Consider the following 22,394-nt stretch of genomic DNA (forward strand, 5'->3'; position numbering starts at 1 on the left):
ATTTCAGAAAAACTTTCATCAAAAACAGCCAAAATTTTAAGTCTGTTCCCAGAGATTTGTTATATGGGAATCTTCTCATATCTAAACCATTGATCTCCCAACAATGTTAGAAAATTGTATGTAGCTTATTGGATTTATTGTTCCGTTTCATTTTCTTAATTTTAAAAGCAGAGTTTATGCTTGTACCCGATTCTTAAAAGAGGAAAAGCCTAAGTTGATTTTTATTTATATGACCCTCAAGTAATTTTTTCGGTGGTTCTCATCCCAGTACAAAAAAGAAATGGTTTCTTATTTGTTCACTGAGATAAAGAGATGTGGAGAGATTATAACCATCCTTCTATCTGAAAGACCTTCAAACTATTATTTAAAAAAAAAAACACAGATTTTTAAAAAACATCTAATAACTTAATGCTGGATGAAAAGTATATGCCACTGTTTTTAACAACAAATTTTTAAGACTAGCAAAAACAAAGCATTACAAAATATGTTAAAAGTTGGATAAGCGGACACAGTAAAAATAAACATTTTCTGAAAGTTGAAGCCATGTATACAAGAGGAAGCTAAGGTAAACATGTGAACATACCCACAGGACCCAGGCAGGTAATAAAAATGAGTGAAGCAGGCCAGGTGTATTACCAGCAGGAATGATGCGGACTGCAGTGACTGGTAAGCATATGCCCAGTTTAAAAAGGGCAGTTACTGCCTTAATGCTCAGCTTCAGACAACAAGAATGCAGCCCACTAGTCCCTGGATTTCCAAGTCTTCCCAAAAAAATCCAGAAATCCATGAATTTCACTGAGAAATTTCCCAATTTTTCAATGTTGATCATGAGCTGAAATTTAAAGACACTGCAAATAAAACATAAAACATAAATAAAACATATCTCCAAGGCAGTTTAGTCCAGAGGCCACCTTTGAGCTGGTGTGTGAAAACTGCTTTCAAAAACTTATAAGGGGGCAATGGATAAAAAGTTTAGGTCAAACTGGCTTGGGTTTGAATGTTTAATTTACCACTTAACAATGGATTTTGCCAGAAAAATTATCTCTTCAAGCTTGTTTCTTCAACTGTAAAATATCACTCCTTTCTCATAAATGTCGAAAAGTGAAACTCCTACCACAATATCAGATACAAAAATGGTGTCATACAAATGTCTGTTACGCCCCCTACTCAACCTCTCAGGTCTTTATGAAAATTTTAAGGAAATCAGACCATATACACCCTTAAAGATCTTAAACAAGTTATTAAAAGCACATCAGAATACAAAGAAGTGCCTGCCATGCCCATTCCCCTTAAGCCCTGCTAACAGAGGTCCTGTACATACACACAGAAGATACTGATAATGTGGGAGAGGGATTCTCAAACTCAAGTTAAAAAGATGAAGAGTCAGAGCGCCTTGAAGATAAACAGTCTGTCCCCTTCATTAATTTCATCAACTCTTATTTGCTGGTAGAAGTCAGAGAATTAGTTTAAGCTTAAGCTTTAATGCTTTTAATGCTTTTGGTCAAACTTCCAGAAAACTGTTTTCTAAAGAGCGTATGGCACAAAACAAAGCACTTACAGCAAATTTTTAAATACAAAAAACGTGTCATGCTCCAAAGTTCATTTCATGTACGATTTCGTCAAACTAAAACATTAAGAGATTATTTACTGCTACAGCTGAAATACCTTTTCACTTCTCAAACACACCAATTAATTTAAAAAAAGAAAGAAAACACATTAACTCTTCAACATATTTGTATAAAATACATACATAAGATACATAAAATCTGCTGGGCTATATCTTACAAGAATAGTTCCAATAAATTTCTGATGTACTTACAAATAATAAAGAAAAGCCTTTTTATGTATATATTTGAGTGCATGTTGATACACTTTGTGAACTCTTCAAGTGTTATGGTATATTCCTATTAAATATAAACACGAGAGACGGAACTGTGCTAGAAAGGGACAGCATTAGGAAAGTTTACATTTTATGATTCTAAATACTTTAATTCTCTCTTCTAACTTCCCACCCCAGTCATTTGTAGAGCAAGAAAAGATCCACACACAACAGCGATGGACAAATTAGGAAGCGGGAAGCAACTAAACAGGTTTATTAAGTACCTGAAAAAGATTGATACCTTAAAATTAAATCTGTATTTCCACTACCTCCAATCTACACATATTCATTTTTCATATGTTAAAACAAATATATATTCAATTATGAATGTACTGTACATTACAAAACATCATCATGTAAGCATCTTACAAACCTGACTGTAAATACCTCAGATTAGTAGAGGAAAACAGCATATATTACAATAAAATTACCAATATCTCTATGTACCTAAAAGCTGCAATATTGATGCTAATTTTAAAATGAAAAATTTCTTTGTGCTTTTTTGAAAAAGTTCTGCTTAACAGAAACATAAAATTAGCCTTTTAACTAACGTTTAATGCAACAAAGGACACAAGTTCTGAACTCAGAAAACTTCTGTGTAAGGAAGGGTCTTAACCTGCAAAGATTATGTTGTTCAATTACTTTTTCTTCAAGCAACAGACTACATTAGTTTCTTACTGTTTTCATGTTTTTAGAAAGGACATCTTATATACTACTAAACAGTTTAAAATGCGTCATGTTTGTCTTACTTTTTATTACTTCTCAGAGAACAGTGTCTTAACTTCTGAATATAATTACAAAAAGTGAAAACAGCCGGAAAAGCCATTTGTTGGAAGCCACATTTAAAACACAAATACAAATGGCAGGTAAAAATGCCCTTATAGAGGGTCTCCAGCACATGATCCTTTTTAAAAGTAAACGTCCACTAGCAGCTCTTAAACTAAAATGTTTCTCTAACAAATGAACACAATAAACTACAACAGAAGTCTGCCTACACAGCATCATCCTCGAACTAAGTACAGTACAGAAACATGCTTGGCCCTGCAGTCATAAGTCAAAGTGACAAAGAAAAGGCCAGAAACAATAAACTATATAAAATATTCAAATATTTTCTAAATTATCAAACTAGACTACAGACACTCATCGTAAGCATTCCTGAAAATTTTTCAATTCGATGCTTTTAAGCATACTTTGAGGTTTTTAAGTATACTTTGAGGCAGGTCAAAAAGCTTACCTAAAATAAAGCACTTTACACAAGAACAAAATGATGTAGTTGATCCTGGGATACACTGGAAATAAAAAGCATCGCCTTTAAAATGCGAGTCAAGAAATTATACGCTTTCAGCAAATTCAACTTTAATATGAACGGAGGAGGGGGCACTGTTTTGACAATCCACTAACTACACTGTACGTCTATTCCACCTGAGAGTTTAAGAAAACTCCTCAAGTTGGGTCACCCTAGAACCAAACTTTTACTCCGAGAAGTCCAACCCTGCCTTACAGATCAAAGAACATCCAGAAACGGCTCACCCTTTCCAACCCTTTCCCCTGGGCCACAGAATGTTTTCAATGAACACAAACACACCATCCCGCGATCGCTCTCCCAACACAGGGCAGGCACATGGAGAGCCGAAGCCGCTCAGCCCAGACAAGCGGGAGACGACGGAGACCACTCCGCAGGCAGCCCCGACCACTCTGCAGAACGGGGTCGGTCAGGATCGTCGAGCCCGGTACAGAACAATACACGAGCCCAGCCGCAAACATCACAACTTCCCACGAATCTGCGCGGTCTCGGCGGCGGAGCGGACTCCGGAATCCGCCACGGGGTACGGGCTGGGGGCTGGGGAAGATGGTGAGGAGGGTGAGCGCCGAACGAGGACAGCGAGACGGCCAGCCCCGCCGCGGCTGCCTGAGCCGGCGCGCGCCGAGCGGACCGAAGGGATGCGGCCACCGGCCTGGGCTGCACACCTCTCGCCTAGCGACCCGGATCTCCCGACTTTTCTCAGGGAGCCGACTCCCGCCTCCCGTGCCGCCAGGGCGGTGGGGGGCAGGGAAGGCCTCGCAGGAGGCTCGGAGCCTCCTCGGCTCGCCACGTAAGGGAACGCGGTCGGTGCGCTGGGGACAATAGGGAGCCGGGAGCGGGAAGCGCGGCGCGCCCGAGTGGCGCCGCTGGCCGGCCGGGCTGACTGACGCGCCGGCGGCGCGGCGCGGCGCGACGCGGCTCCGCTCGGCCCGGCCGCCGCTCAGCCGTGGTCGCTGCGCCCCCGGCGCTAGCGGTCGTGCCTCACCTCCCAGCCCCGCCGCCCAGGAGAGGAGCAGAATTAACACTCTCAGCAACACCATCTTCCGCTGCCGCCGCCTCCTCACGGGTTAACAGCAGCACATCGATCCGGAGGGAGAAGCTAAAGGGGCTTGGTCCAGAGCCTCCTCGGGAAGCCGGGACCTCCCCCGGCAGAAGAAACGACGAAGCACCTCCCTCTCGCTCCACTTCAGGGGCCGGCAACGCTCCCAGCGCCTCCAAAACAGGGACCTCCCGCCCCCTCGTTCGCTTCCTTCCTCCCTGCCCCGCGTTCCTTCCCTCGCTCCTTCCCTCTTCTCTACTCCCCTCCCCCGAACCCCGGGCCTCCGCCTCCTTCCTCACCATGTGATGTGTGAGCGCCCAACCGGCTCGCGGAGCCGCGCCCCTACCTCACGCCCCTCCTCGTCCCCCAGGCGCTTCAGGGGCGCGCGCATGCGCACGGGGGCCGATTCCCGGGCAGCTAGGCCCGCCGCCGCTTCCTGTCCGCCGGCGGAGAGCTGGGATTGGGCTTGGGAGGCGGGGTTTCCTGTGGTCCCGCCCGCGGACGAGAGCGCGCCTACGCGGTGAGAGGGCTCCGCTACGTCTTAACGCCATTGAAGACTGTCCCGCTTCTCAACAAGTAACAAAGGTTTGTGTTTCTTCTTTTTCTGCTTCGCGTGATGCACCACAGCTACTAAGTAAACAAAAACTAAGTCCCAACAGCAGTAATTATAGCGGCGACAGCCACCGGTGACCGGAACATTAATGTAAAGACCTTCAAGCAGCAAGAAGAAAAGCCACCATGCATGAGGTGTAGTTCTCTGAGCTCCTCACAAATTCGTATCACAAACTAGGCCTTAGCCTTTGTGAAAGCATGCCGCCGACCAGACGGCCCTCAATCTCCAGCGCAGAAAATGGCCTTTTTACCTCTCTGTTCCATCTCTGAAGTAAACCCTCTCATATCTTCTCCCCTAACTTGTTTAAAGCTCGTATTTGGTATCTCAGTAACTCATTTTGATTTTTTAAACTTATATTTCATTAACTAAGACTTTTTGATGGCATTTAATTAGGTATTCTTCATCTATTTGGCATCCTGCTTGAATAAGCTTAATTAGGGAACATAAATGCTAATATTATTGCTACTAGTAATAAATTAGAATTCTTATACTTATACCTTGTATATGTTGTACAGTTTATTGCCATTACTATTAGTCAACAGTGTGCTTCTGTAATTTTCAGTTTGAGAAATGAATGATTATAGTTTTGTTCCAATGTCAGTAAGCTCAAAAATGCAGTCAGGTTTCAAAACCATCATTAATGTATGGAATCATCAGGAAGGCAGAATCTGATGAATGGGGGGGGGGGTTGTCCTTTCTTAAAAGATCCAATCTTAGAATGTGGTTATCTACAGACATTGCATATCACCTGTGCTTTTTACTATTCTTTTGTGGTAGTGCTGTCAACAAATGATGTTTTCATTTTCTATATAGTAGACCATCTTGTAGCATGTTTTGTGTTGCATTTTTTTTTTTTTATTTTTTCAGAGACTGAGTCTTGCTGTTGCCCAAGCTGGAATACAGTGGCTGATCATAACTCATTGCAGCTTCTTGAACTCCTGGACTCCAGCGATCCAACTGCCTCAGTCTCCAAAATAGCTGGAACTACAGGTAGGCACCACCATGCCCACCTAATTTTTTTTTTTTTTTTTGAGATGGGGGTCTCACTATATTGCCCAGGCTGGTCTTGAACTCCTGGCCTCAAGCAATCCTCCTGAATAGGCATCCCATAGTGCTGGGATTATAGGCATGAGCCACCCCACCCAGCCTATCTTTTATGATGAATTCCAGCAATTAGAGACAATTGGTACTTTCCCTTAAAATTCAACTGGAAAAAAAATCCAAAACTATATTTTACTACAAAGGCGGTCATTGAAAATTACATTTAAACTTTTATTTGTAAAGCATGAATGGCATTACATACCAGCATCATAATGAATGGATTTTGTTTGAAGTCTTAACTTATTCATTATTAATATTTTGCAAATGTTTGGAAAGCTGATGAAATGCGGAAGTATAAGGTCTGCATCTATGCCATTACAAACTGCTTGGGTTCCACTCCCAGCTCTGCCATTTATAAGCTGTGTGACTTTGACCAAGTTATTTCACCTTTCTAACCTCAATATTTCTTTTGTAAAATGTGAACGGAAAAATATTTGCCTCATGACATTGTTTTAATGAATAAATTTAAATGGGTTAACATTTGTAAAGCAATCATAACAGTGCCTGGCAGGTAGTGTTTGCTATGTAAGTGTTAAGTAAAAATATATAAATATCATGGTCCTTCCATGAACACTCAAACCTCCATTTGAAAGCACTAATTATTTTAATAGCATTATTTCCTCAGCAATGATACACACTTTTGATGTTACCAGCATAAAAAAGTTATTTTCAAGTTTTAGTGGAGAAATTCAGCTAGAAAACAAATGGTCATATACTATATGGTGTATTAGATCAGCAATACTAGAGGAAAATGTTTGTTGCACAGACTTAAGGCCTATCGTGGTAAACATTTCAACAGCTACTTTTTTTTTTTTTTTTGAGACAGAGTCTTGCTCTGTTGCCCGGGCTAGAGTGAATGCCATGGCGTCAGCCTCGCTCACAGCATTCTCAAACTACTGGGCTCAAGTGATCCTCCTGCCTCAGCCTCCCGAGTAGCTGGGACTACAGGCATGCGCCACCATGCCTGGCTAATTTTTTCTGTATATATTTTTAGTTGTCCAGATAATTTCTTTCTATTTTTTAGTAGAGAGGGGTCTCGCTCTTGCTCAGGCTGGTCTCGAACTCCTGACCTCGAGCAATCCACCCACCTCAGCCTCCCAGAGTGCTAGGATTACAGGCGTGAGCCACTGCGCCCGGCAACAGTTACATTTTTAATTTTCAACTTCTACTAAACTACCTGCTAGATGTCTCACTGTCATGCCAAACTCAGTGTATTTAACTTATCTCTGATAATGGCACCACCACTCTCCCAGGAACTTGGAATCATCTTAGATTCTTCTTCCCTTATCACCAAATCATATTGAGTCTTCCCTAAAAATGTCTTTCTTGTACCTTTAATCCTTCCCTTCCCGCTGCTGTTACTCTGATTCACACAATTATTTTCTCTTGCTTAGATTGCTGCAGGACTGCTAATTCATCTCCCTTACTCCAATCTCTCTTACTTCTGGTCTTGCTTTCAAACCTCACCTTAATCCACTGCAATTTGTTTCCACCTAGCTTCCTAACGGGCTATACTTGCTAGGGCCATCAGAGATCTGTTAGTTATCAATGTCACTGGATACCTTCACTCCTTACCTTACTGGATCTGCCCAATAATTAACACTGTCTCCTCAAAAACTTCCAATATTTTCTGAGACCTCGCTCACTCTCGATTTTCTTCTTTTTTTTTTTTTTTTTTTTCTTTTTTTCAAACAGAGGTTTGCTCTGTCACCCCAGGTGGTGTGCAGTGGTGTCATCATAGCTCAATGCAACCTCAGACTCCTGGGCTCAAGCAATCCTCCTCCTCAGCCTTCTGAGGAACTGGGACTGCAGGCGCTCACCAGACACGCAGTTAATTTTTTTTTTTATTTTTATTTTTAGTAGAAATGGGATCTCACTCTTGCTAAGGCTGCTCTTGAACTCCTGAGCTCAAGCAGTCCTCCTGCCTTGGCCTCCCAGAGTGCTAAGATTACAGGTGTCAGCCACCATACCACACCTGGCCTCTTCCTTACTTTTATTTTTTATTTATTTATTTATTTTTTTTGAGACAGAGTCTCACTTTGTTCCCCGGGCTAGAGTGAGTGCTGTGGCATCAGCCTAGCTCACAGCAACCTCAAACTCCTGGGCTTCAGCGATCCTACTGCCTCAGCCTCCCGAGTAGCTGGGACTACAGGCATGCGCCACCATCCCCGGCTAATTTTTTGTATATGTATATTCTAGTTGGCTAGATAATTTCTTTCTATTTTTTTAGTAGAGATGGGGTCTCACTCTTGCTCAGGCTGGTCTTGAACTCCTGACCTTGAGCGATCCACCCGCCTCGGCCTCCCAGGAGCCACCGCGCCCGGCCCTTACTTTTAACTATGCCTTCATCTCTTTCCTGGGGCCTTTTCTTCACTTTACCCCTTAAATGTTAGGGTTCCCCAGTATTTTTTTCTTTGGTTTTCTTATTTTCTAATTCTTCACTTGCATGATTATCTTTTACTACCACCAAATGTATATGATTCACTAGGCTACACTCCATGAAAACAAAGCCTGGGTCTGTCTTGTTCTGAATTGTACCCCAATGCCTAGCACATAGTCAGCACTTTTCCTAGACCTATGTCCCAAGCCCCAGACCTATATCCTAGTTACACCACTTCGTAGTTGTGTGACTTTGGCTAAGTTATCAATGCCACAGTTTCCTAATCTTTACAATGGAGAAAATAGTATGACCTACCTCAGAGGGTTGCTATGAGGGTTGATAAGTTAACAGTTGTAAAGCACTAAGAACAATGCATGGCATACCATTATAAAATTTTAGTTACTATTACATATCTAACACTAACTAGCCATTTCCTCCCTGAAGAACAGAGCCACGCCAAATAACATGTCCCAAACTGAACAAACCCCTACATCAACCCTAGCTAAACATTTTCCTCTTAAATTTCCTATTTTGGTTAATGGCAACACCATCCACCCAATTACCTAAACTCCTCTCCCATCCCGATAGATAATCAAATCATCTTTAATCTCTATCATATGAAATCCCTCTACCTACCTTTACTTCCACAGCCCAAGCTTTGGTCTCCTTGTCTCACATACCCACTGCCTGACCTTTTGCCTCACTGGTCTTTTTAAAAAATATATCCTTTTATCCCCAACTGAAATACAAGGTCTTCATGATCTGGTCATTGCCTTTCTTGCCAGCTTCATCTTTCACCACTCTCTTTTCTTACTTGTTTTTTTTTTTTTTTTTTTGACACATTTTATTCAGACAGCAGTCTGATCACACATGGTCCAAGAACACTCAAATAATAAATCAAATGTAATCAGATGTTAAAGATTGATTTTCGAACAGTAGCCAATGATGCTACACTTGTCTACTCTCTGTTGAATATAAAACCACATCCATACCTCAGTGGCCACCAAACACCATTCAGCACAGCTCCCCTAACTGTGAGCTGTTTGAAGCTACCAGTTTGAGCCCTATTTGACTGTTTTAAACTCTGAATAGCTGTAGGGATCTCGGCAGGGGTTGGAGGAACCAACTCAACCCTGGCCAAAATGTAATCAATTGGGTCTTCAAGTAAGTCACAGCAGTGTTCACCAGTGTTGGAGCCCTCTCCATGGGGTAATGGACAAACTGGGCCATGCCATGGTTCTAGGATAGAAAGTCCATTATCCCCCAACAGCTGGTTCTTTCTTACTTTGTCTTCCAAAAGTGACAAGGACACAAATCAGAATAACAGTATTACATGGCAGTAACTAAGGAAATGGAAGTTTAAAGAACTTAAATAAGTTGCCCAAAGTCAGAAAGCTAGTGTGTGGCAGAACCAAGGCCCAAAGTTAGATCTGCCTCTAGGGTATGTACTTTAATCACAATAGGCTCCTGTTGCAGTTAGTTTCTCAAACACTTATCACTTCTGTCTTCAACACCTTTGCACATGTTATTCCCTCCAGGAGGAATGCCTCTCCTGTTTATTCTTTTTTTTTTTTTTTTTAATTTTCTTTTCTTCTCCTTGCACAGTAGTGGTAGCAGCTTCTACGTTCGGTCCTCGAGCCCTGCAGCTGCCGCTCGTGCTGAGCTGCTAGGAATCCCTGTCAGCAAGCTTGTAGGAGCTTGAAACCATCATCGCGCCTCCAGCTCACTGGTGAAAAAAATGGTTGAAGCAGATCGCCCAGGAAAGCTCTTCATTGGTGGGCTTAATACAGAAACAAATGAGAAAGCCCTTGAAGCAGTATTTGGCAAATATGGACGAATAGTGGAAGTACTCTTAATGAAAGACAGAGAAACCAACAAATCAAGAGGATTTGCTTTTGTCACCTTTGAAAGCCCAGCAGATGCTAAGGATGCAGCCCGAGACATGAATGGAAAGTCTTTAGATGGAAAAGTCATCAAAGTGGAACAAGCCACCAAACCATCATTTGAAAGTGGTAGACGTGGGCCACCTCCACCTCCAAGAAGCAGAGGCCCTCCAAGAGGTCTTAGGGGTGGAAGAGGAGGAAGTGGAGGAACCAGGGGACCTCCCTCATGGGGAGGGCACATGGATGATGGTGGCTATTCCGTAGATTTTAACATGAGTTCTTCCAGGGGACCACTCCCAGTAAAAAGAGGACCACCACCACGAAGTGGGGGTCCTCCTCCTAAAAGATCTGCCCCTTCAGGACCAGTTCGCAGCAGCAGTGGAATGGGAGGAAGAGCTCCTATATCACGTGGAAGAGATAGTTATGGAGGCCCACCTCGAAGGGAACCCCTGCCCTCTCGTAGAGATGTTTATTTGTCCCCAAGAGATGATGGATATTCTACTAAAGACAGCTGTTCAAGCAGAGATTACCCAAGTTCTCGTGATACAAGAGATTATGCACCACCACCAAGAGATTATACTTATCGTGATTATGGTCATTCCAGTTCCCGTGATGACTATCCATCAAGAGGCTATAGTGATAGAGATGGATATGGTCGTGATCGTGACTATTCACATCATCCAAGTGGAGGTTCCTACAGAGATTCATATGAGAGTTATGGTAACTCACGTAGTGCTCCACCTACACGAGGGCCCCCACCATCTTATAGTGGAAGCAGTCGCTATGATGATTACAGCAGCTCACGTGACGGATATGGTGGAAGTCGAGACAGTTACTCAAGCAGCCGAAGTGATCTCTACTCAAGTGGTCGTGATCGGGTTGGCAGACAAGAAAGAGGGCTTCCCCCTTCTATGGAAAGGGGGTACCCTCCTCCACGTGATTCCTACAGCAGTTCAAGCCGTGGAGCACCAAGAGGTGGTGGCCGTGGAGGAAGCCGATCTGATAGAGGGGGAGGCAGAAGCAGATACTAGAAACAAACAAAACTTTGGACCAAAATCCGAGTTCAAAGAAACAAAACAAAAAGTGGAAACTATTATCATAACTACCCAAGGATTATTAAAAGGAAAAAATTGTGTTACCCTTTTAAAATTTCCTGTTAAGTTCCCCTCCATAATTTTTATGTTCTTGTGAGGAAAAAAGTAAAACATGTTTAATTTTATTTGACTTTATGGCATTGCTTTCAACAAGCAAATGTTAAATGTGTAAGACTTGACTTGTTGTACTAGTGTTGTAATTTTCCAAGTAAAAGTATCCCAAAAGGCCATTTCGTATCTGATTTTTTCCAGTAAATGAGGCAAGCAATTCTAAGATCTTCCACAAACATCTAGCCATCTAAAATGGAGAGATGAATCAATCTGCCTATACAAACAAGCTAGCTATTAGAGGGTGGTTGGGTATGCTACTTCTAGGATTTCAGGGTATCTTCAAACTGAAATCTCAATGTTCTCAGTATGAAAAACTTGAGATCAAATGCCTATGTAAGTAAAGTACTATTCACCCAGTAAACCCAAAACAAGTGGATAATGCTGGCCATATTTTGCCTTTCTGACATTTCCTTGGGAATCTGCAAGAACCTCTCCTTTCCCCTCCCCCAATAAGACCATTTAAGTGTGTGTTAAACAATTACAGAATACTAAATAAAAAGTTTGGCCAAAACCAAAAAAAAATAATAATAATGATTTTCTTTTCTTTTCTTTTTTTTTTTTTTGATACAGATTTTTGCTCTGTTGCCCAGGCTAGAGTGCTGTGGTGTCAGCCTAGCTCACAGCAACCTCAAACTCCTGGGCTCAAACAATCCTTCTGCCTCAGCCTCCCGAGTAGCTGGGACTACAAGCATGCACCACCGTGCCCGGCTAATTTTTTCTATATATTTTTAGTTGTCCAGCTAATTTCTTTCTTTTTTTTTTTTCTGAGACAGAGTCTCACTTTGTTGCCTGGGCTAGAGTGAGTGCCGTGGCGTCAGCCTAGCTCACAGCAACCTCAAACTCCTGGGCTTAAGTGATCCTACTGCCTCAGCCTCCCGAGTAGCTGGGACTACAGGCATGCGCCACCATGCCCAGCTAATTTTTTCTATATATATTTTTAGTTGTCCAGATAATTTTTATTTCTATTTTTAGTAGAGACGGTGTCTCACTCTTGCTTAGGCTGGTCTTGAACTCCTGACCTTGAGCGATCCTCCTGCCTTGGCCTCCCACAGTGCTAGGATTACAGGCATGAGCCACCTCGCCCGGCCCTCATTTATTCTTCTATTCTACAAAATTAGTTTTAGAGCATCCCTTCAATAATTCATTTTAAGATACTTTTTTTGTGGATTTTACTTGCTGTGTAAAAGAGGAGTCAGAAGAAAAACACAAAATCTTCTGGGGAAAGGAGAACAGTGAAATATGATATTCATAACTTAAGGTATTTATAAGGTATGTAATAATTGTCAGATTCTTTTAAAATGTAAAGGAATAGATGATTCTTCCCTTCTGTAAGATCTTATCTATTTATTAATATTTATTTATTTATTTATTTATTTATTTATTAGAGATGAGATCTCACTCTGTCACCCAGGCTGGAGTACAGTGGCAGGAACATAGCTCACTGCAACCTCAAACTCCTGGGCTCAAGGGATGGTCCCACATTAGCCTTCTGAGTAGCTAGGACTACAGGCACCTGGCTCCATTTACATACTTCTTACGTAGTTTTATCAAACTGTATTGTATTTGTTTATTTAATATCATCCCTCATTCTTGAGACAGGTATGAATCACGTATTATAGGGGTTTTAAAACAGAGGCTCAAAAAGTTTAGCAAATATATATCTAACACATGTTCATTAAAGCTCAATGCTAGAATAGGCTCCACTCCATAAATTTATTCAAAAACTAGGAATGGGCCAGGCATGCTGGTTCACTCCTATAAAACCTAGCACTTTGAGAGGCCAAGGTGGGAATGCTTGAGCCAGGGGGTTTGAGACCAGCCTGGGCGAGACCATCTCTAGAAAAAAAATTTAAAAATTAGCTAGGCATGGTGGTAACACGCCTGTAGTCCCAGCTACTCAAAGGCTGAGGCAGGAGGATCACTTGAGCCCAGGAGTTTGAGGCTGCAGTGAGCTATGATGATGCCACTGCACTCTAGCCTAGGCAACAGAGTGAAATCTTGTCTCAAAAAAAAAAAAAAAAACACTAGGAATGGCCTCTCACTGCCTAAAACCCCACTATCTTATTCAAACAGTCAAGATGCTTCACAAAACAAGTTCATTTGTCTAACATATTCCCTCTTCTCCTTTAAGTGAACTTCCTACTCCATCCAAAGTAGTGTACACTTGGTAACCTCAAAAACATCTTAAACTGTTCTCCTTCCGTTTTGTCCCATTTCCTTTCTGCTGATACAGTGTTACATAGCCTTTAAAGCACAGGTACAACCTGATAGCTCATAAACGAAATTAGACTCACAGATATGTTTGGTTTGACTTGTAGTTAAGTCTTTTTTATTGATTATTCATCACCATTCAATAATTGGGAGTTTTCATGGTAAAACCAACGTTCCAGATTTTTCTGTGAAAACTTAAAAAGGTCAAGGAGAGCTAGATCCTTGTACAATATCAGTTGGCATAAACTGAGTACAGGCTGCCCTCTGGACTGGGCTTGTCTAATCTTACTCCAGCCTAAGTTTTCCCTGTCAGGATTTGAGTGTGTGACCCCTGTTTCAAGAACTAGACCAAGTTCCAAACAGTCCTTAAAGTTTTTTCCTAGACCCCTCTGGCCCCAGTAATCCCATTCACATTTTGTTCTAAAGCACCTAGTAATATTATTTGTATCTTTCATCTGCAATTAATAATGTATTACTTTATGGAAACTCTCATTATCCTGATATTAATGAGCCTGACAGGCTTTGAGGCAAAGCAGAGGACACCCCAAAAACCTTACAGGGTTGCATTGATAATTATTGTTCACTCATTCAACAAATATTTATTCTGCTTCTACTATGGGGATTTCCAGATTACCAAAGCAATATTCCTGACATGGTGCCAGCCACCTGGATAAACATTTAATATACATTTATTCTTTGCAACAATGTGGTGAAGTAGATATATCCCATTTTACAGATGAGGAAACTGAGGCACACTATGCTTCTAACTGCAATTTGTTTGACTCCAAATCTTATAGTTTAGTCTTTTGAATTACTCGGTAAATCCACCCTTATTTTCATGGAGATGGTCCAGAATCTGCTGCTTAACCTTGAAGGTCCAGAAGCTTGATTTTTCTCAGTGCAACCTGAGTTAATCAGCCGACAAGAACTAATTCATGGGAGCTAAACTCTCAAGAAACTTACGTCTTAAAATGTCACCTTATAATTTTACAAGTTAGATATTCATGTTAGCATATCAGTGCACTCTTTTGTCATCAGTACTTGAGAAGCTAAATTATAATTGGAAGTGGCTTAATAAATAAGACATCATTGCAGAAAAAATTAATTGAATGGTTTTACTGACTAGTTCATCTAGCTATTCAACTTACTATGACTCAATAGAATTTACAGAGGGAACAGAGACCATCCACCTGTTCAGGCGACCTCCCCAGTAGATGGTGATCAAAGCACACTGATAAACCCTTATGCTTTGGGATCTTCTCTAGACTCCATGCAAACCATCATCTCCCTTTCTCTTATTATATGCTTTCTTAAGGAATAATATAATTGATTAGACCATAAATTTTTTACATTTATTCAGACTCTCATTCAATTTCCAGGCTTTACCTTTACTTCTTTTAAACATTGTATGAATCCTGTCTTCTAAGGGAACTATTATAAATAACTCAGCTGATGCTTTTATACTGATTTGGTTATTTCTCATCTTTCTTCATAGTACCCTCATGTACTTTTATTTTTATTTCACTTGTAGGTACCTAACATTTTGTCTTCCTAACCAGATTATAACCACTTTGAGGGCAGAGACAATAATAATATATTTGAAGAGCTCTTTATAATTTATAATCCCTGTAATTTTAGCAATCTGGGAGGCTGAGGCGGGAGGATAGCTTGAGGTCAGGAGTTCAAGACCAGCCCAAGCAAGAGCAAGACCCTCTCTCTACTAAAAATAGAAAAAAATGAACTGGGCAACTAAAAATAGAAAAAAAAAATTAGCCAGGTATGGTGGTGCATGCCTATAGTCCTAGATACTTGGGAGGCTGAGACAGGAGGATCGCTTGAGTCCAGGAGTTTGAGGTTGCTGTGAGCTAGGCTGATGCCATGGCACTCTATCTAGCCTGGCCAACAGAGCAAGACTCTGTCTCAAAAAAAAAAAATTACAAATCCCTTATAAATTCCCATTTCATTCACAAAACCACATGGTAAAATCATTCAGGCTAATATTTTCCCCCTGACTTTTTTGGTTTTTTACACAATATGAAAACTGAAGTTAAGAGAAATAAATTGACCTACCTAAGCTTGTAAAATTAGTCAATGGCAAGACCAGGATCTTGCAGGTCTCCATTCATCACACTTTCTGCTACATTAGGCTGCCTCCATGTGACCATGCTCAGCATTCTCTTCTGTGCCCCAGAGCGCCACATCATAGGTATTCAATAAATAATTATGGAAGTTCATTATTGTAATTAGAAGTCAAATCAGTCATAATTCTTACTATATGCTTATTAACAATTACCTACTATACTTCTCAACAATGCAAGTGGTTGTTATCTGATATTGTTCTAGATCAGTGTTTCTCACTGTATAGCCAGTGGAATATCTGCATTAGAGTCACTTAGTATGTTTGTCAAAAGTACAGATTCCTGGACTTTTCTCCAATTCCATTGAATCAGAGTTCCTGGGGATAGAGCCCAGAAGTAGGCATTTTAACAGGCTTCCCACATGAGAGTTAATGTCACTAAAGTTTGACAACCACTATTTTAAACAAGTGTAATGAGGAATACAATGAAAATATAAAAGACCAAATTCCCTTGGGAAGTCTGTGTCAACATATAAAAATAATAGAAAAGAGGATATATTTTCTCGATTCTAAGATCCCTCCATTGTAAGATACACCATTGATAAAATAGTGGTTTTCTAGTTTTCTAAAATGAGTATATTTAGGTTTTGTATTTAGAAGGCAAAATTAATTATTTACATTAAACATTTAAATTTTAAAAAGAGACTTATTGATTGTGAGAAAAATTAAACTACTTGAATGTTTTAAGGCTGAGTGACTGAGAGACTGATACTAACATGAAAAAACATGAGAAAGACAAGAACAAAAGAAAATTGAGATCAGGATGCTAAATATAGTCTTAGACATTACTTTGAAGGTAGACCCATTTCTGGATCAATTGATCTATCTACACCCACACACACCCCTCAAGGGAGAGTATATAGGAAAAAAATGGCCAAAAGACTAACTTTGGAGCATTACAGAGTTCTGGAAGAGTAATGAAAAATAACATTGGCTATAGAATGTGAATTTAGAAGCCTTTTACTCTCTGTTGCTAGGGTTTATTTATTTGCCATGCAAGTGTTTAGGGGTCACTTCCCCTAATGCTAGAATAGTAACTCTAAAACTTTACCATGGATCAGAATCACCTGGAGGTCTTGTTAAAACACATAATTCAGCTGGGTGTGGTGGCTCATGCCTATAATTCCAGCACTTTGAGAGGTTGAGGTGGGAGGATTGCTTGAGGCTAGGAGTTTGAGAGCAGCTTGGGCAACAGAGTGAAACCCCCGCCCTGGCACCCTCCCACTCCGCATCTCTTAACAAATAAGAAAAACTAACCAGGGCTTGGTGGCATGCACCTGTTCCCAGTTACTTAAGAGGCTGAGGCAGGAGAATCCTTTGAGCCCAGGAGTCGGCTGCTGGAGGAGTTTGAGGCTGCAGTAAGCTAGGATCACCACTGCACTCCAGCCTACAAGATAAGTATTTTAAAAAATTAGCCAGGCATGATGTCAAGCACCTGTAGTCCCAGCTATTTGGGAGGCTGAGGCAGGAGGATCACTTGAGCCCAGGAGTTTGAGGTTATAATGAGCTATGATTGTACCACTACACTCTAGCCTGGGGAACAGAGCAAGTCTCTGTCTCTAAACACACATACACACACACACACACACACACACACACACAGATTTCATGATTCTGTAGGTCTGGAGTAGGGCTAGGGAATTTCATTTTTTTAACAAGTTCCCAGATGATGTCAATACTGCTAATTGAAAAACTACACTTTGAGAACAACTGTACCAGAGTTGACAGATACCTGGCAAACTAGTAGGTTGGCAGAGCAGAAGTATTCTCGAGGAGAGAAATCCTAAGGAAAGAAGGAGGCAGGCGTGATGCATGTGATCTAATAACAAAACTTTCATTATTGGCATAAGACTGGGGAATAGGGATCCTGAGTTGAAGGTGATATATATTCCTTGAAATCATTTCTGGTGCAAACTACTGGGGCCCATATTCAGATCCCACTTTTAAAAAGGACTACATAAATAAAATTGAGAGAATTATTTCACTAATACTGTAGCATATTTGGGCTATAATAAAAGGGAAGAGAAGGTTATTTCCCTCCATTCACCATCATGTATCTTTAGCATCACGAGGACAGATGAGCATCTGGTAAAGCAGCATGGAGTAGAAGCAGCACCTGGTGGAATATCATAGGATTGGATTTGTTTCTAAACAGGTGTGGGACTCCCTATGGGGGCTCTCAGAAATAATTGAATCGAGGATGTATTTTCCAGGAGGCTGGAATTTCAGCAAGCAATTGAAGGCCAGAGCCAGGGCAATTTGAGTTACATGGAAACCCTTGATTTTAAGTCAGAATTTTTTCACATATTTTAAATAGAAAGCTAAAAGAGGAGGAGTAAAGGTATATATATGTACCCCATGCCTGTGCAATCTTCTGCTCAGAGCTAATGCTGATACAGCTGACAATAAAGATCCATCAATTTGTTTTTAGTGGCACCATCAACATAATAAAAGCAAGATGTTTGAATTATAGCTCATATAGGTTTATGCAGGATAAACTGAGGAAGAGATCAGAGGCTGGGGAATAATCAGAATGCTGCTACACTCTAGTGGTGAGGAGATAAGGTCTCAGGGGGTCACAGAAGGAATGAAGAAAGAAAAGGGGTACATAATAGCAACAGAACGTGATAGATGAGACAGTAATCAGTAAACTAGGGTAAAAATCAAAGATGGCACCAAGTTTTCTGTCATAGTAGCTAAAAAAGTTGTGATCCAACTAAGAAAAACAGAATTTTAAAAGAATAATCATTTTGATAGTTGGAGATGTAAGTTTTTGCATTTATTAAGCCTGAGGTAATAATCAACCTGTGATTTTAATTAGGAGAGTACTGTATAGCTTTTTGTCTTTGTTTTAGTTTTAGTCTTTTTTTTTTTTTTTTTTTTTTGAGACAGTCTAGCTCAGTCACACAGGCTGGAATGTAATACCATCATCATAGCTCATAGCAACCTCAAATTCCTGGGCTCACTTGATCCTCCTATCTCAGCCTCCCAAGTAGCTGGGACTACAAGCACACACAACCACACCCGGCTAATTTTTTACATTTTTAGTAGAGACCAGGTCTCCCTCTTGCTCAGGCTGGTCTCGAACTCCTGAGCTCAAGTGATCCTCCCACCTCGGCTTCCCAGAGTGCTAGGATTACAGGCTTGAGCCATCGCACCAACCTGTCCAGTTTAATTCTTCCTTATTTCACACTGAAAGATTTTCCACCTCAATTTTTATAACATGTATTGTTTGTGCCACTCATTTAATGTTAATTATTAAGTGATTTATATTATCAATGCTGATTTCATGTGAATGTCTTACTTCCCAAAACAGATTTTGAAGTCCCAAAGAGTAAGACCAATATTTTATACTTGTATTCCCTATATCTCACTGTCTAGAACTATCAATAATTATATGCTGACTAAGTATACTTTTCTGAAGCATATGGCTCAGATATCCTTCAGGAAAGTATAAAGGACACCTTAAAAATTATAGTCAATATGGGGGCCTTACATGGTGCCATGCACAGGTAGTCCCAGCTACTTGGGAGGCTAAGGTGGGAGGGTTGCTTAAAATAAAAAGGAGGAAAGAAAAAAAGAAAAAATATTCATCCCTGTGAGGTCTGAGAAAAAAATTATAATCAATATTCTAAACAATGTAAGGTCAGGATGTCATTAAACAAAGAACTAGAATTCTTGGAAATTAAATATATATAACAGAACAAAAACAGTATAAAATCAGAGAAAAGGTAATTATCAAAGAAATAAAAATAAGAAATTTCACAGAACTGATGGACTTAAGTTTCCACACTAAATGTGATCACCAGGTAACAGTCCAATGAATAAAGCAAGACCTACAGAAAGATATTCAAATACTGAAATGTCAGAACATCAAGAATAAAAAGAAGGCCAAATAAACTTCAAAGAGAAGAAACAGGTTATTATAGAAAGATTCTGGAGTCATAATAATATCAGACTTCTCTATAATCACCTGGAAGCTAGAATACAATTGACCAATAACTTCAAAATGAAGAAAAAGTATTTTCAACTTTGAATTTTATACCCAGCAAAACTATAAAATATAAAGGTAGAATAAAGGTCTATCTTTTTCAGACATACAAAGTCTACAAAAATTTACTTCCCATGTACTCTTCCTCAGGAAGCTAATTAAGATTATGCTCCACCAAAGCAAAGATAGAGGAAAACAGGAGATCCAAGAAACAAAGGCATCAATATAGACGAGAGAAGGAGGGACTTCCTAAGAAAATAGTGAAGAGAAATCCCAGTATGACAGCTGTGCAGCAGATCTATAAAACAAGAAGTGCAGATCAGAGCAAGAGGAGTGTTCCAGGAGGGATGTATCTAAGATTAAAATGGATCTGAGCGATAACTTGATATGATTGATCATACTAGTACATCTGTGGCTAAGTTGGTGGTAGGTGAAGAATTAAAGAAACGAAATAATGAGGCAATTGTGAATTCCAGGAAAAACTAAAAGTTTAACAGGAAAAGTAATCACAGTAAAATATCTGACTTAGTAGCGAATATTTACATAACTCAAATACTTCAAACTTTCAGTACTTTAGTCAAAAATTGTGAAATAACTGGGAGGTTGGAGCAATAGGAGGAAGAATAATATGAGAGAAGATAACTAAATCCTCATTTACCATGGGAATACATCAATAAACAATATCTACAATTTTTAAATGAAGAAAGTGTAATTTTGTTTCTCAGAAGTATGGGGATAAGGAGCTAAAGAACAGCTATGAGGCTGGGCACAGCATACCTATAGCCCCAGCTACTCAAGAGGCTGAGGCAGGAAGATTGCTTAAGCCCTAGAGTTAGAGACTATACTGCACGCACGGTGGTGGAGACTGTGAATAGCCACTGCACTCCAGCCTAGGCAACACAGTGAGACCCCATCTCTTAAACAAAACAAAAAACAAAAATAGCTATGAGTTGAAAGGAACTGAACAGGACTCAAGTGTGTGGAGGGATAGAGGAGAGAACTGCTTTGTTGTCATATAAACTACTTAACTTTTAAGAATATTACATCTGTAACTTTGAAAAGTAATTTTTATAACTTGAGTAGTAACCATTTAACTTAAAAATGGCTATCTTACTTCACAGTTTAGCTAAAGATACACATAAGCAAAATAAGAATGAGACATTTATCAGTTTGTCTTCTGGTATTCTCCCTAGATGCCACTCTCCACCTCCCTTAGAAAAATAATATGTATATTTTCATATACTTAAATAACTACCTTTATTTTCATGGCTGTTTATCTTGGCTTATGTAATTGTTGACAAAACATGAAAAGAAAATTGGTTCTGCTTCCTTTTGTTACAAATAAATTATTAAATGATACATGTGAGCATTTGAAACATATACCAATAAAAACTACCAGAGCAAGTACAGGTTTATCCAAGTCGAGTTTTTGAAAAATGGTGAAGGGCCATTATTTGAGAAGTGTGCTTGATGATTTCTGGCTCTATGGTGGTTCACTGGCCTATAAATAATTTATTCATTAAATTTATTCATGTAACACAACTCCTTTTTGCATTTGAGGCACCATGCTAAATTCTGAATTTCCGGAAATCTATAGTATTCTCTTTTATCTTCATGGCTTAAAATACTATAAAGTGCTTAACCCAGGAGCATATATCTTTTTATTTTATTTTTATTTATTTATTTTTGAGACCGAGTCTTGCTCTGTGACCCCGGCTAGAGTGCTGTGGCCTCAGCTTAGCTAACAGCAACCTCAAATTCCTGGGTTCAGGCTATCCTCTTGCCTCAGCCCCCCAAGTAGCTGGGACTACAGGCGTGTGCCACCATGCCCGGCATATTTTTTCTATTTTTAGTGGAGACGGGTCTCGCTCTTGCTGAGGCTGGTCTCGAACTCCTGATCTCAAGCAACCCTCCCACCTAGGCCTTCCAGAGTGCTAGGGTTACAGGCCTGGCCTCTAGCAGCATATATCTTAATCTATTAACATGTGCGATTCTTTTTTAGGGAAAAAGTTGGAATTTAACAACAGGAATTGCTTATAGATTGATATGGAGATCAAAAGCACACAAAATTCCTAAATTCAACATTCTGAAGAAGCTCTCTATTATCTTTTCTAATTACCCTGTTTTCCAAGAGTTGGATAAGTATTATAGTATTGTGTCAGTGTTAAAAAGGGGGAAGGGGACCCATCTTCTGCATTCTCAGGAAAATGTACTTCTCAAGCAAGTACATATTTAAAATACATGGCAGGGCGCAGTGGCTCAGGCTTGTAGTCCCAGCTACTCCGGAGGCCTAGGAGGATCGCTTGAGCCCAGGAGTTTGAGGTTGCAGTGAACTAGGCTGATGCCACGGTACTCTAGCCCAGGCAACAGAGCGAGACTCTTGTCTCAAAAAAATAAACATAAAAATACAGCAATAAGAAAACAAATCACCAGACAGTAAGCCACATGAAGATATGAGCTCTGTGATCCATCATGGCGTTTCCACTGCCAAACAGTATCAGCAACGCATTTGGTACTAAAATGTATTAAATGAATAGATGAAATACTACTTTGTAATTTTATCTGCCTTCTCTAACCAACAGAAATACAAAAACATCACATTCTATTATGTATCAAGTATTTATGTCTGACTGTTAAGGAAGATCTGTCTTG

General features: G+C 40.2%; 2 protein-coding genes and 1 pseudogene across 4 annotated transcripts in view; 1 reads left to right on the forward strand and 2 right to left on the reverse strand.

Annotated features, from left to right (window-relative positions):
• ADAM10 (ADAM metallopeptidase domain 10) overlaps positions 1 to 4,653 on the reverse strand; it is a 127,642-nt gene extending 122,989 nt beyond the window's left edge. The window contains exon 1 of one of the 2 annotated variants that reach the window (XR_006729826.1): positions 4,168 to 4,511. Coding sequence is in view for 1 of the 2 variants with exons in the window: in XM_045530224.1 (XP_045386180.1) it covers positions 4,168 to 4,222 (55 nt within the window). In the remaining variant the exon portion in view is untranslated. Of the gene's footprint in view, positions 1 to 4,167 lie in introns of both variants that reach the window. The other variant, XM_045530224.1, reaches the window with a different exon arrangement.
• A 1,127-nt stretch (positions 4,654 to 5,780) lies between these two features.
• On the forward strand, positions 5,781 to 11,520 carry LOC123623275 (RNA-binding motif protein, X chromosome-like). Of its 2 annotated transcripts, none has more exons than XM_045530240.1 (2): positions 5,781 to 5,824; positions 9,921 to 11,520. In XM_045530240.1, the coding sequence occupies exon 2, from the start codon at positions 10,054 to 10,056 to the stop codon at positions 11,227 to 11,229; it is 1,176 nt and encodes a 391-aa protein (XP_045386196.1). In that variant the 5' UTR covers positions 5,781 to 5,824; positions 9,921 to 10,053; the 3' UTR covers positions 11,230 to 11,520. The 2 variants fall into 2 exon arrangements, with proteins under 2 accessions (XP_045386196.1, XP_045386203.1); XM_045530247.1 differs by having other exon boundaries at positions 5,808 to 5,824; positions 9,924 to 11,520.
• Positions 9,133 to 9,560, reverse strand: LOC123623289 (annotated as a pseudogene).
• Positions 11,521 to 22,394: the final 10,874 nt, after the last annotated feature.

Source organism: Lemur catta, chromosome 1, assembly GCF_020740605.2.
Source record: "Lemur catta isolate mLemCat1 chromosome 1, mLemCat1.pri, whole genome shotgun sequence".
In the NCBI taxonomy this organism is placed as follows: domain Eukaryota; kingdom Metazoa; phylum Chordata; class Mammalia; order Primates; family Lemuridae; genus Lemur; species Lemur catta.